Here is a 12,476-nt window from a genome sequence, read left to right as displayed (position 1 = left end):
TCTATTCTAAACAAATCATGACGTTGTTTTTATTTAAAAATGTATTAAAAAATACTAATTGGGTGTTAATTATCTCTTAGCGTCCTTAAAATAGGGCATTAAAAGTTCGTTTTAGCCTTGGCGTCTTATTTCATACACGTGTTACAGATTAAGGACATTATGTATAATGTATTTCTCTCGCCAATTTTATGCTGAAGTTGGTTAGATAGTATATATCATTTGGTCAATGTCTGCTTCACGAACATTTATTATAGTTGACTAACTTTAGGGGTTTCGAATAGCAGCTGTAGGAAAAAAATAAATAATGGTATGGCAGACCCAGGCGTACGCCGTTCGACGACGAGGCGGTTTGTATAATTATCCGATTTAAGTATTATACTAATTACAATAATAACGTCAGGGCAATTTTAGGCTTTTACGCAATTACACAATTTAACTATACGGCGACTAGTAAAATGAGTCATCAGTTATATTATTTCATAATCCTCATATCCGCGATTGGGAACTACCGTCTCTCTAATAATCTACCCCAAATACTCCATATTATATGTGCGTGTATAAGCACATTTCTCAAGTTTAGTTCTAAATATAACTTTATTATGTTAATACGTGTCCCAGTTTCTGATAAGCACCAGTCGAGCGTTCCACGGAAAGGGGTCAACGTTATTTATCTGGCGATAGTTCAACAAGGGTATTTCAGCGAAAAATGTTTTTTTCACCACACCAGCTCGAAAAGGCTTACTTTGCACTTCAAAAACGGATAGCAAAGTTGCACTTTCCTATCAGTGATTCACATGTGAGGGAAAGTAATCAATTTTAATAACAAAACTTCCGTGAGACACATATATATTAAATGTATTAAAAACTGGTCACTCACGTATTTTAAGTCACGTATTTTATATGTGAGTGACCCGTTTTTAATATATTTAATATGAAAGTAATCAAATGCAAATTTTGAGTTGTTTTCTTATGTTTGCTGGAAGAATTGACTTTTAAATCTGATTTTGTATCATTTTGTTTGATATTTTACATTTAATATTTGCTTGGGGTTGGTATTGTGAAAAATGCTGTTTTGACTCGGGGGCAAAATTTGTTTAACTCTCGTGCTTTGAAACGCTTGCAACGCTCAAGATTCCATTTTTCGAACCAAACGCTACGCTCGTGGTTCAATTTTGGAATCTTTCGCTTGCTCGGGTATCAATATTGACACGAGCGGTTAAACAACAAAGTGATACCTACATAACAAGCTTTAGCTAGCTTTTTGTCTAAAATAATTCGAAATTCGAGGGTTTGGAGGTCAAACCCGATAAATCCAAATATTTTATCATTCAAATAAGAATTCTACGCATGTCACATATGTTTTAATTTCAAAAACCCTTTTACTCGACTTATCGGGTTTGACCACTCACCCCTATATTATATGGTTATTTCGAAGTTTTAGCAAAAACCGGTTCACACATAACTACAATGTTCTAACGATAAATCATCTTGTTCCAGGTAACCAAGTGTAGTGTTAGTGCAGTGTAGTGAGTGAATGCGTGAGTGCCATGTGCAAACGTCGGGCGCACGGCGCGCGGGTCGTCGCCTGGCTCACACTCGTGGTCGTGGGGACGAAGGCCTTCGACACGGAGGATTTTCTCAGCGATCTTGATAAACCAGGTGAGCGAAGAAATTCATATAGGTATGTAAGAAGAAGGGGAAGTTGGAAGGGGTAGACCTCGTCGGACTTTCTCTAAACAGATCGGGGAAATCCTGAAGAAAGGCCAGGTCAAGAGCACTCTATATAAGCCGGCGAGCGTGTATGAGGAATATTTGGCCATACCTACTAAGGGCCCCCCACATCTAGCGTCTTTAGGGCCCCCCCACATCTGGCGTCTTTCGAGCGTCGGCGTCTGTCGGCGTCGGTCCAGCGCTATGGAAAATGACGTCGCTGCGCAGTTGCGTCGACGTTGCGTCGACGTTGCGTTGGCAGCGGCAATAGAGTTGTAGACGCCGACGCTCGAAAGACGCTAGATGTGGGGGGGGGGGGGGAGGCTTAATAGTATATGTATGATCGGTACCAACCCTACCAACGTAACTTATTTATGTCGTGTTGGCGAGTCAGAGTCAATAAGGATTTGCAAATGGAAATGACTGAACCAAAAATATCATATACATATTTTAAAAGACACCCATCAATTTTAATTAATTAATACTGTTGACAATTTTTAACAGATACCGAATACCAAAACGCGATATATTTGGTGAGCAAACAAAAGCTCGGTAAACTTATTAATCAATTATGTTAATGTGGTGTTGAATAATTACGCAAGTGTTTTGCGGCTTTGTTGACGGCATTTTGTACATTTTTAGTGCACTAGTGTCAATAAGTTAAAGCTAATTACTGCTACATACATACAGCATAGATATACAAAAAACTAATTCGTTAGCACAGACATCTATATCATTTTTATGTGTGCTTAGTTACCACGAGTTTCAGCAAAACTTTTTACATTAGTATTTCACCATTAAAAAAACTAACTCCAGAGAGCTAGAAACATAAAAATTCACGATAAAATTCAAAACTGAATTTTTAAAAAGCGCCATAATTACTTCACTCGTAACACCTCCAATGTTAGAGCGAGCTATTAAGACTTTTTTTACTTTCAAAGTCGAAAGAAATTTAAGTTAGTCTGGAAAATGTTTCTTGAATCTGTTTCTCTAATTTAACTTCTGTGCTTTGAGTTCTCGTTTTGCTTGTCTTTTGAAAAATATAAATAGTGTCTGCGTTTTTACAGTTTATTTCAAGACTTTCGTCATTAATGAGGAAAGTGTTTTGTTTTTATTTCATAATTTCTTGCTCAAAATAATGAATATTGTTTGAAAATCTGAAGTATTTGGAATAAAGTAAAAATATGCTGGCGCAACGCTTTACCTCAAAATGAATTTAATTAAACTGAGGTTTAAATTACATTTATTAAAGTGTTTCGATACGTTAAATGGTCTCAATAGCATTTAAAATATTTAATCGCATATAAAAAAATTGATTCATAGTCACATTCCTTTAAAATACAAAACAAACTTTCGTACAGTATTTTTCCACAAAATTTAATTTCGCTTGCAAGTGGTCTTATAGTTAGGAATATTAGATTAAATTACCTCTACAAAGCTTACGAGCAATTTTAGAAAGTTTTAATAATATTGCAATTGAAAAACTTTTGTTAACACACGAACGAACGTTAATGCATGAAGTTAAAACTAATGTTATAACTTTCTAATGAATGAAAACGATAACTATAACATTTTAATTTAACTTTATCTCAGGAAAAACGAATAATAATATAAAATTGTATACAAAATGTATATGAAAAAGGTATAATATGAAAATGGTAACGTGCCCTAGCTCCTAAGAGTAGGAAGAAATATAGCAAAGATTGGACCTGGGGATCCGACTTTTCCCCTCCCTTTTTGGGGGGTAGGCACGGTACGATCTCGTAGCTACTGGGCCAAATCAGCTTTGTTTGACCTTAGAAACAATCGTGCCAAGCGGCATCGCCTGACTCAAAAGTGCACACTCACTGAACTCACTTAGCTTACGAGCTCAATAAAAAAAAAACCTAAATTTTGAAAGCCTTTATCTCGGAAACTATTCAATCTACAGATACAATTCTAATCTTGTATTGTAGCAAATTTAGCCTTCTTTAAAAACGTCTAAGGAAGGTACTATCAAAACTAGTCCTTTAGGGTTAGAATCGCCCAAAACTAAACAAAAACCGCAGGTTTTTCGATTTTTGACTAAGTTGCGTCCGGCGCTCAAGGTCGCAAACATGGATTATTAATTGGGCCAACATCATAAATAAGTCTGCAAAAAATCAGAACTACCGGATTTGACGCAGAAGAGCCACGTTACAAAATTCTACAATTTCACTGGATTCCCTGTTGCAAAGCGACGAAATCGCAGAGTGACCCACGCTTGATATTGATTACTATGCGGGTTTATCTATGTGTACTACCCCAATTATTAAAATTCATTAGGTAGTTTATAAAATCCAGTATTTATGATTTGCGTAAGTAAACATGACGGTAAAATGCTTAGATATCTACCTTTACTACATAATCTCTCACTAAGACCATTTACTGTGACCTAAAAATACCTGAATGTCTGGCACGTTGTGCACCTTCATGCTCTGACTTCATAACAACGAAAGACAATACAGTAGGCTTACTAAGTGTCACAATAATATTGGTAAAAAACTTAAATACACTTTTGTCTCTACTCGTAGTAGTGAAGTTTTTAGATAGACATAGCAATCGAGTTACGAATGAAGTGTTTTTTTAAGACAACGTTAAAAAAAAACATAAAAAAGGAAATAAAAACTGTTGAAACATATTATTTATATCGCGTATATTGAATAGGTACAATACTACATCCCGACGTTTCGAACCCTTTACAGCGTTCGCAGCGAAACGTCGGGATGTAGTATGTACCTATTCAATATACGCGATATAATCCATTTCAATTGTTTTTATTTAATAAAAAAATAAGTATTCATTTCTTTCAAAACCTGATTGACAGAAATGGAGGTAAAAAATTTAAGAATCTATAGCCGTTCGTCTTATAATTCTATCTGTAATGCAAAAGTAGGAGATACGATTCAAAACTTGTCAAAAATCGATGAAAATCTCGGGTAGCCCTTAAAACATATTTTAGCAAACTAAGTCTACTGTAGTTTTATTCACTTTGCACCATTTGGCTCTTCCCTCAAAAATGCGCTGAATCTAGGAAACTTAACACCGTAATTAAGCTGGTACGGAATCCCTGAGCCGGATTCAGATTTAACAATTTGTTAAGGTTTTGATTTTATTTTGATACGACCTTGAGAATCGCTCACGCTCATTGGCGCATACAGAATGAAGTGAAAGTCGTGCGTGAGATGCGCGCCAATCACCAAGACGATCGTCAAGTTCGTGTCAAAACCATAACAAATTTTTAAATTAGAATCGACACAGGGTCTACTGAAATACGTCAAATAACGCAGAGAAATTGTCAATTTCAGCCTTGCTTTTTATGACCCCCTGACCTATGAGAAGGACAGATTTGGGGCATTCTTTAGATTTTTTTAGAGGATAATATTTTTTTTACTATTACGCTCTGGCATGCCGGGACTGATTTGACTAAGAATTTTAGGCATGTCAGGAATTTATGTAGATTTTTCGGGTGACCTTTGAAAACTAGAAGGATTTTAAGCAATTCAGAAGAGGGTTTTTTTGCGTGGGGAAAATCTTTTAAATATTTTACTATATAAGTAAAAATACAAAAGCTACTAAAACGTTTTTGGTTTGGTTTAGTATTTTTAAATGCTTGACACTGTAGGTTTACTTCCTACGTACTAGTATTTTTGAGTTGCTCTTTGTCCTATCGATAGGACAAATGTAGGCCCGAGGTCAATTTGATTAGAATTTGCGGACTTTCGTCAAAAATACACAGATTCATGTTTTTTTTTTGTGCAAAAACAAACTTACGGCAATGGCGCCATCTCACTGAGTCTTTCATTGGGTTGGTCGTTGAATGCAAAGCATGAGGCCTGGCAAATAAAACTATTGTCATGCGGCGCAAAACCCAGTGAAACTGAACCAATTCTTGCTGTATGTTGTGTTGTTTTTGTAATTGTGTTACAATTAGCGAACGTAAGTACAGTCACCACACAGGATTGTTATGTCATTAAGGGTTCTTGCTAAATTGGAAATTCTATAGCATAAGTATTGAAGAACCAATTTAGCTAGGACCCTAAATGGCGAAACAATCGCGGAGCGTGATGGCACAATGCCCTCAAAATTACTTATTAGAATCGAACGCGTATGCAACCATGTACTAAAAAAATGCTGAAGTCCCACGCACTATAAAATTTGAGCAATTATGTCCTTCACATAGAACATTAAGTATTTAATGCTTTATGTCCTTCACATAAAACATTAAGTATTTAAGTAATGCTTTGTTCGTCGATAAATCTTTACCAAAATTCGATATTGAAGCCCTAAAACAAACATTTATGGCCGTAACTGCTTACGTCAGCTTCATATCATGTTTATATCGAATAAAAGTCGGTAAAAGTAAATTACAGTTGTGATCTGGGCTCGTGTTATCCGTGATTTAAGCCTTTGATGTATTATCTGAAGGTATAAAAATACGCGTATGACGGATTTAGGGATGCGTAGGTAAATAGGGAGCTTACGGATATTTCTTGATGTTTTTGGTTATGATTTCTTAATATGATGTAACCTTCTAAGGCCCACCATTGGGTACTTACTAGACGGCATTAAATAAATTAAATACATCCATAACACACGAACAAATTGTGATAGACACACATAATAAATGTCCTAACGTAAGTTAGTTTTTTTTTTTAATTTAAGGTTTATTTGAGAATAAAACATTAAGCAACTTATCTTTCCATTTACCACAATACATTAAAGTATTAAACAAATACAATTCGCATCCTTGAATGCGCTTCAACAACTCATTATTTTGAAACGAAAATTGTATGGTATGGGAAAGAGATGTGGATTAATTATTCTCATTGCATTTTGGCTCAGCGCTGTAATGACCTAATTAATTATGATGTTTGCATGTTTCTCGCCGCAAATGTTAAATATAAGCAAAGCATTTCAGTGTTATTTTATCTTTCATATAAATATAAATTGTATTTTCTGTTATATTACTCATTGAACATGGAATGCAATTATATGCTGAGCAAATTTCATGCATTTTTGTATTCAAAACTTTTTATAATAGGTGCCTAATTCCTTCCAATTTTCTTTCTGTGAGGTTTTTCAATTTTTGTAAGAATGCCCTTTAATATTAATCTATTTTTTTTTTTCTCAGGATCAAAATCTATAAACGTTTTATGTATACATATTCGTTATGTAGCGACATTTCTTTTTGGTGCGTATATGCATGTGTGACGTATCGGAATATTTATTCTCCATATAAAAACTGTAGTATGTATTACCTATATCGAGAGACAGAGATCTATGACTTATGACTAAAAAAAGATCAAATCAAAAAAGCTCTAACACTGCATATATTTTAGTATATAAAAACGAATAAATTAAAGACAATTATTTATAAGAATAAAATTGGTAGTATTGACAAATATTTTAATTATGAAGATTAACTAGCATATTATAATATGGAACCCACGTCAAGAAATACCATTCAAGCTTGCCCATAAGCCGGTAAGTACTTCGCGTGACAACCACCCATAAAATCTAACTACGAGAATATATGCCCGACTCATGTATGCCCTTCCCAAGGTTTCGACTTTTTGTTTCAACCCTAGCATTGTATAACAAATTACAAACGTTATAATTCATAATATTATAGGGTTGTCGACGAGCGTCCAGATGATTTAATGTATTCTTTGTTTGTTCGTTAAACGGAGCCGTGGTTTTGTTTTTTAAAGTAATTTATTGGTTTTACGCGATTAATTTTTTTATTCAATTAAAACTCGTGGATTAGGATTATCTTTTGAAACATGTTTAGCCCTAGATATCTAATAAAATATTAGATTAAATACGCTTTCTTTGAAATAGGTTTAGTATTTATACAAATAGCAACGCATTTCAACGTAATGTAAACTTAAAAACAAGTTCTACTTATTATTTAACGAATAATACAGTACATACAAAAAGTACATTTACATACACATACATACAGTTATAATACATTTTTAAGGGCGGTAACAAAAATACACGAACGAGTGTGAATTGAAGCCCGAAGGCAAAGACGAGGGCTTAATAAAATTAACACGATTTCGTAACCGCCCGCGGCCATCACAATGTTTTTCATCACACTTTCTCGTAAAAGGTGAGTAAAGTCATACTCATATACCTTTTAAATATAGCCGCCTACATCTAATGTGAAATTTCTAAAACATTTGCATTTGCTAAAACAAGAGTTCGAATAATATCCATAATTATTATATTTATAGTATGTATTGTATAAATATGTGGTAGTTTATATGTATTTTATTTATTTACGTAGTTTATAATATATGTATAGTTTGCTTTTTTTAATTCACTCAATAGGTATATGTATACTTCTCTCTCTGTAGATATCTCTGTTTGGCCCTATGGATGGGGCTATTCATAAATTACGTCATTTCAAATTAGGGGGGGGGGGGTCTGGACATCGGATGACGGAAGCATGAAATACGAGGAAATGGGGTCATTTGAAGCGTGATTTTTGGATGAATATAGGGGGGGGGGGCAAAAATCGTCGAAAATCGATGACGTAATTAATGGACAGCCACTATGCTTGACTGGTAGAGAATGCCATTTGGCATTAAGTCCCCATTTGTACATTGTTGTATATATTTTGTGGAATATGGTTTAAATAAATAATAAATTGTAATTTAAAAAAAACTTTATTATAATGTAATGTACATTGGAATTAACTCAACTTTTACCTCAACTGCACCGCAGAAAGGAAATCGCATTAACTCAAACAAGTCTCCGATAACAGAGACTCCACCCAATCGCATGAAAATTAGTTTCATTAAAACCTAAGAGGAGCGTATAATTTAGTTTGCTCTAGGGCCGAGTTCAGACGAGAAAATTTAACATCGATATAATACAGGCTGATTTTTTGATGCCTGATCCACTGTACAACTTAAACTATGTAGCCAACACGACCAATTGGATATATTTCGGCGAATAACTATGCCGATGCTTTCTCTGGTTGTTTTAAGATTTCGGGGTTGACCCCATTATAAAAGTAATTTTTCAGTACATGACCTAGAGTCAGACCGTGAAAAGTCTGCAGCGGATTTGATAACCCACGCAGTGCAAGTGTCATTTTAAACGTCAAACTTCTATGAAATTATGACGTATAAATAACATTTACACTGCGTGCGTGGGCTATCAAATCCGCTGCAGACTTTTCTTGGTGTGACCTCCTTTTCTACTCCAGAGGGCCTACTGGGAACACCGAAGTTCGAGAATTGCGGGCACTTTTTTCTTTTTTTTTTAATTAAGGCGTTATTTAAGTGACAGATAAAGATGACCTTCAGAAAGAAATACACCACCAAGTCCGCCATTTCGAAGGTCCTAAACAGAGTAAACGCGTGAAATCAATACGATATCGATATCATTCGGACACGTCAAATACATATTCGAGAATAAGTCCCTTTAAATAAGAGTTTTTATTCACCGCAGATAATATGGCGAACTTTACCGATTCACATTTATAACTCTTTTTATGGTTTTCGCTGCGAGGGGTAGAAAGAGGGTGCTTAAGTGACATTGTCGAAGAAACCACAGATTGCATAACGCTAGAGATACACCATGTTTGTTTACCATCCCACCTAGAACTATAGAACTGTTAGAGATGCTACTAGATAGAACTCTAGCAAAACAGTGATTTGCATTTTGATATTTCGCGATTTTGGGGTTGGTCACATAATAAAAGTAGCTTTTAGTTAGCAGTTTAGCGAGTAGATTCGAACCCTCAATTTAATGTCCCACCATGTTCAGAAACATACTGTCATAGGAACGCTAAGTTTGAAGAAGCACAACTTTGAATCCTTTTTTAACAACAACTAGCTTTAAAACGTACAATTTTTAGACCCGTGAAAATCAAGGATTCAAGGAAATAAAGCACAACTTTGAATCCTTTTTTAACAACAACTAGCTTTAAAACGTACAATTTTTAGACCCGTGAAAATCAAGGATTCAAGGAAATAAAGTGCAAATAAAAAAAAGTATTTTCCTCTTTCTCATAACTTGTACAAAAGAAAAAAAAGACATTTTAAATACTATTAATATTCGGAAACTGCAGTTTTGGTAATGTATTACGAAATGACAAATACCACCTCCAGCTGATAATACAGGGGAAACCCAAGGAAAACGAAAACGTGGAAGACGTACCTCTTAACTCAAAAAACCACAGGTGCTTGTTCAACATGGTCGCTGTTTTGAGCTGCACCATCAAAAGTGAAAATAGATCTAATGATAGCCAACCTCCAGCAGGAGACAGCACCATGAGAAGATTCTGAAGTTAGCTCGTACAAGTTGTTGGCAAGTCCAACAGAACGAAACTCTATTAATTCCTTTTTCGTTTTTACATTTCTCTGTGGTCTATGCTCCTTGTTCTATTCTTGAATGCTGTTATCATGTAAACAGGGTAAACATACATTTCCCATTTCAACCTAAAGTATGTGCTAATTGTGTTTTGGTCAAATAATAATTATTGTGTTTACAAGACGCTTTTGATTTCTGTGCCCATCTAGAATAAGCTGAAGTCCACCACCACCACAAGTGGCACGTCTTACTTTAAATTATGCAATCTGTGACGACGTCTTAAGATTATGTCGCAATAATGAGCGAATTTAGTTATCGTTTCAATTCTTATTCTGAACGTTTCTCGCGCTAATTCCACGGGCGTTGTGCAGTTGTTTTTCTTTTCGAGCTTTTATCTTTTCGGGGTATTTTGGCGTGTATTTTTTGTTTTAATGAATTCGGCCCTTTTTAAAGGACAACAGAACTTTGCGGTCTTTCAAACTTGCAAATTTGTGTTTCGAATTTTGTGGAATTGTAGTAATATTAGTAGGTATTTCCTATTTTTCAAAATGCAGTCTTACTTTATTTTAACTTTTATTATTAAGTTAGCCAAAGTCGGGATCCTATCTCTTCGCATAATAATAAAATTGATTGTCATAATGTAATGTTACGCATAAATCTCTTTTCGCATATTTTTTCTCCAGCTGAAACAGAAAGTATTTTTGAAAATATTTTGCATAGGTTGTGTAGAATAGGGTAGGTTAGGTTAGGTTTGTGTTATAATTTTTCAAAAATGTTAATATTTCCAGCACAATAACATTTATGCGAAATGAGTTTTATGCGTAACATTACATTAGGACAATCAATTACTATGCTACCCAATAAGTATGGACCCGCCAAAGTCACATTGGCATTAATTATAAATCTTAGAAATTGGACCTAATCAAATTTATTTTTTACAGAGAATCTTAATACATATTTTAATTAGCGACTAAAAGAAATCCTTTGAGACTAATCAAAACTCTTAACAAATAAAAACAAAAAGTCATTTTAAAATATTTACGCTTAAAAGGTAATTATGATTTAGAGTTAAAAAATATTTTCCATTTTAAATGCTTTTAGATCACAAATCTCTATTAAATATTCAATTATAGAAATTATATCGTTCTAAATTATGAATAAATTAACTCTATTGTTTATATATCCGGCGCGATGTCGTAAATAACAAGTTTATGATATGTATGGGAATAATAATTCCAACATATAAAAACTTCAAACAGATTATAGCTTATTTAGATTAAAATAGTTCACTAAAACCGGACGCTAGGCCTAGGAATTGCTGTTTACCACAATATTGGCGTTTTGATGTGGTTAAGTATTAAATGTATTTAATACACAAGTAAAAAGGTTATGTACAATCAGCAGCAGAAGTTGCTAAGCGGGCCAGGTGTTCAAAATGATCTTGACGCGACTTAATTGTTAAGAAAAAAAGAGCACGTCAAGGTCAGGCTAAGTTTTAATAGTGCAATATAGTCAAACGCTTCTATTTGACTATTATTAAAAGCTACCCACTTCTTCATAAGTAATAATTATACAATGTTATTCGTTGGAATTAAAGAAACAAGAACAAAGTCAACAAAATCTAATCTACAAATATGTAGGTATACCTACCGTAATGTTGAAACAAGGAGATAATTATTACCCTTATGGTTCAATGACTTCATGTCAACCTAAACTATGTCAACACATGTTTGGACATGTATATGTCCAAACTTTAAAAAAAAAGCACATAATAAATAATAGCACTACTGTACAGGAAAGACACTTCCTACAAAACCGAAGTTTGACAGCGATTCAGGGACGAATCATGCTGTCTCTTTCTAATATATAGCACTATACTTTTCGGCTATTTAGGGTTGTCAAAAATCAATCATTATCTTATCTGTGGTCGTGCATGCAAAGGGACGTCAAGTTGTGTCAACCCTAATAATTTCTCGCAATGCTGAGCCGAACGGAGCCAAGAATGGCCGAAAGGAGGAGTGTCGCTGTCGCCCCACTGACAAAAGTTATTTCAGTTCGAACTGTTCGAAGTGATCTTTCTGTAAACTGTTGTTTATAATGTGTGGGAAGGCGAATGATGATCGATCATTGTTGCCCGATACTTTGATGACCTATAATTTTTATTGATGGCTTTATAGTGACAAAAAGCAATTTTAATGGTTTTAAACATAAAATAAAGTTTATGGAACAAACGATCATAGACATGTTTATTTTTTTTTTCACCACACTAGCTCGGAAAGGCTTACTTTGCACTTCAAAAACTGATAGCAAAGTTGCATTTTATCCACATGTGAGGCAAAGTACCTAATCAAATGCAAATTTTGAGTTGTTTGCTTATGTTTGCTAGTAGAATTGACTTTTAAATGATGATTTTGGAT

General features: G+C 34.4%; 1 protein-coding gene across 1 annotated transcript in view; it reads left to right on the top strand.

Annotated features, from left to right (window-relative positions):
- The first annotated feature begins 1,462 nt into the window (after positions 1-1,462).
- LOC134673266 (hemicentin-1) overlaps positions 1,463-12,476 on the top strand; it is a 231,000-nt gene continuing 219,986 nt past the window's right edge. Inside the window, exon 1 of the mRNA XM_063531231.1 lies at positions 1,463-1,659. Within this exon, the coding sequence (XP_063387301.1) occupies positions 1,548-1,659 (112 nt within the window). The 5' untranslated portion in view covers positions 1,463-1,547. The remainder of the gene's footprint in view (positions 1,660-12,476) is intronic.

This window comes from Cydia fagiglandana, chromosome 18, assembly GCF_963556715.1.
Source record: "Cydia fagiglandana chromosome 18, ilCydFagi1.1, whole genome shotgun sequence".
Lineage (NCBI taxonomy): Eukaryota > Metazoa > Arthropoda > Insecta > Lepidoptera > Tortricidae > Cydia > Cydia fagiglandana.
The sequence above is the reverse complement of the archived record's forward strand: the minus strand, read 5'-3'. Positions and strand labels throughout refer to the sequence as shown.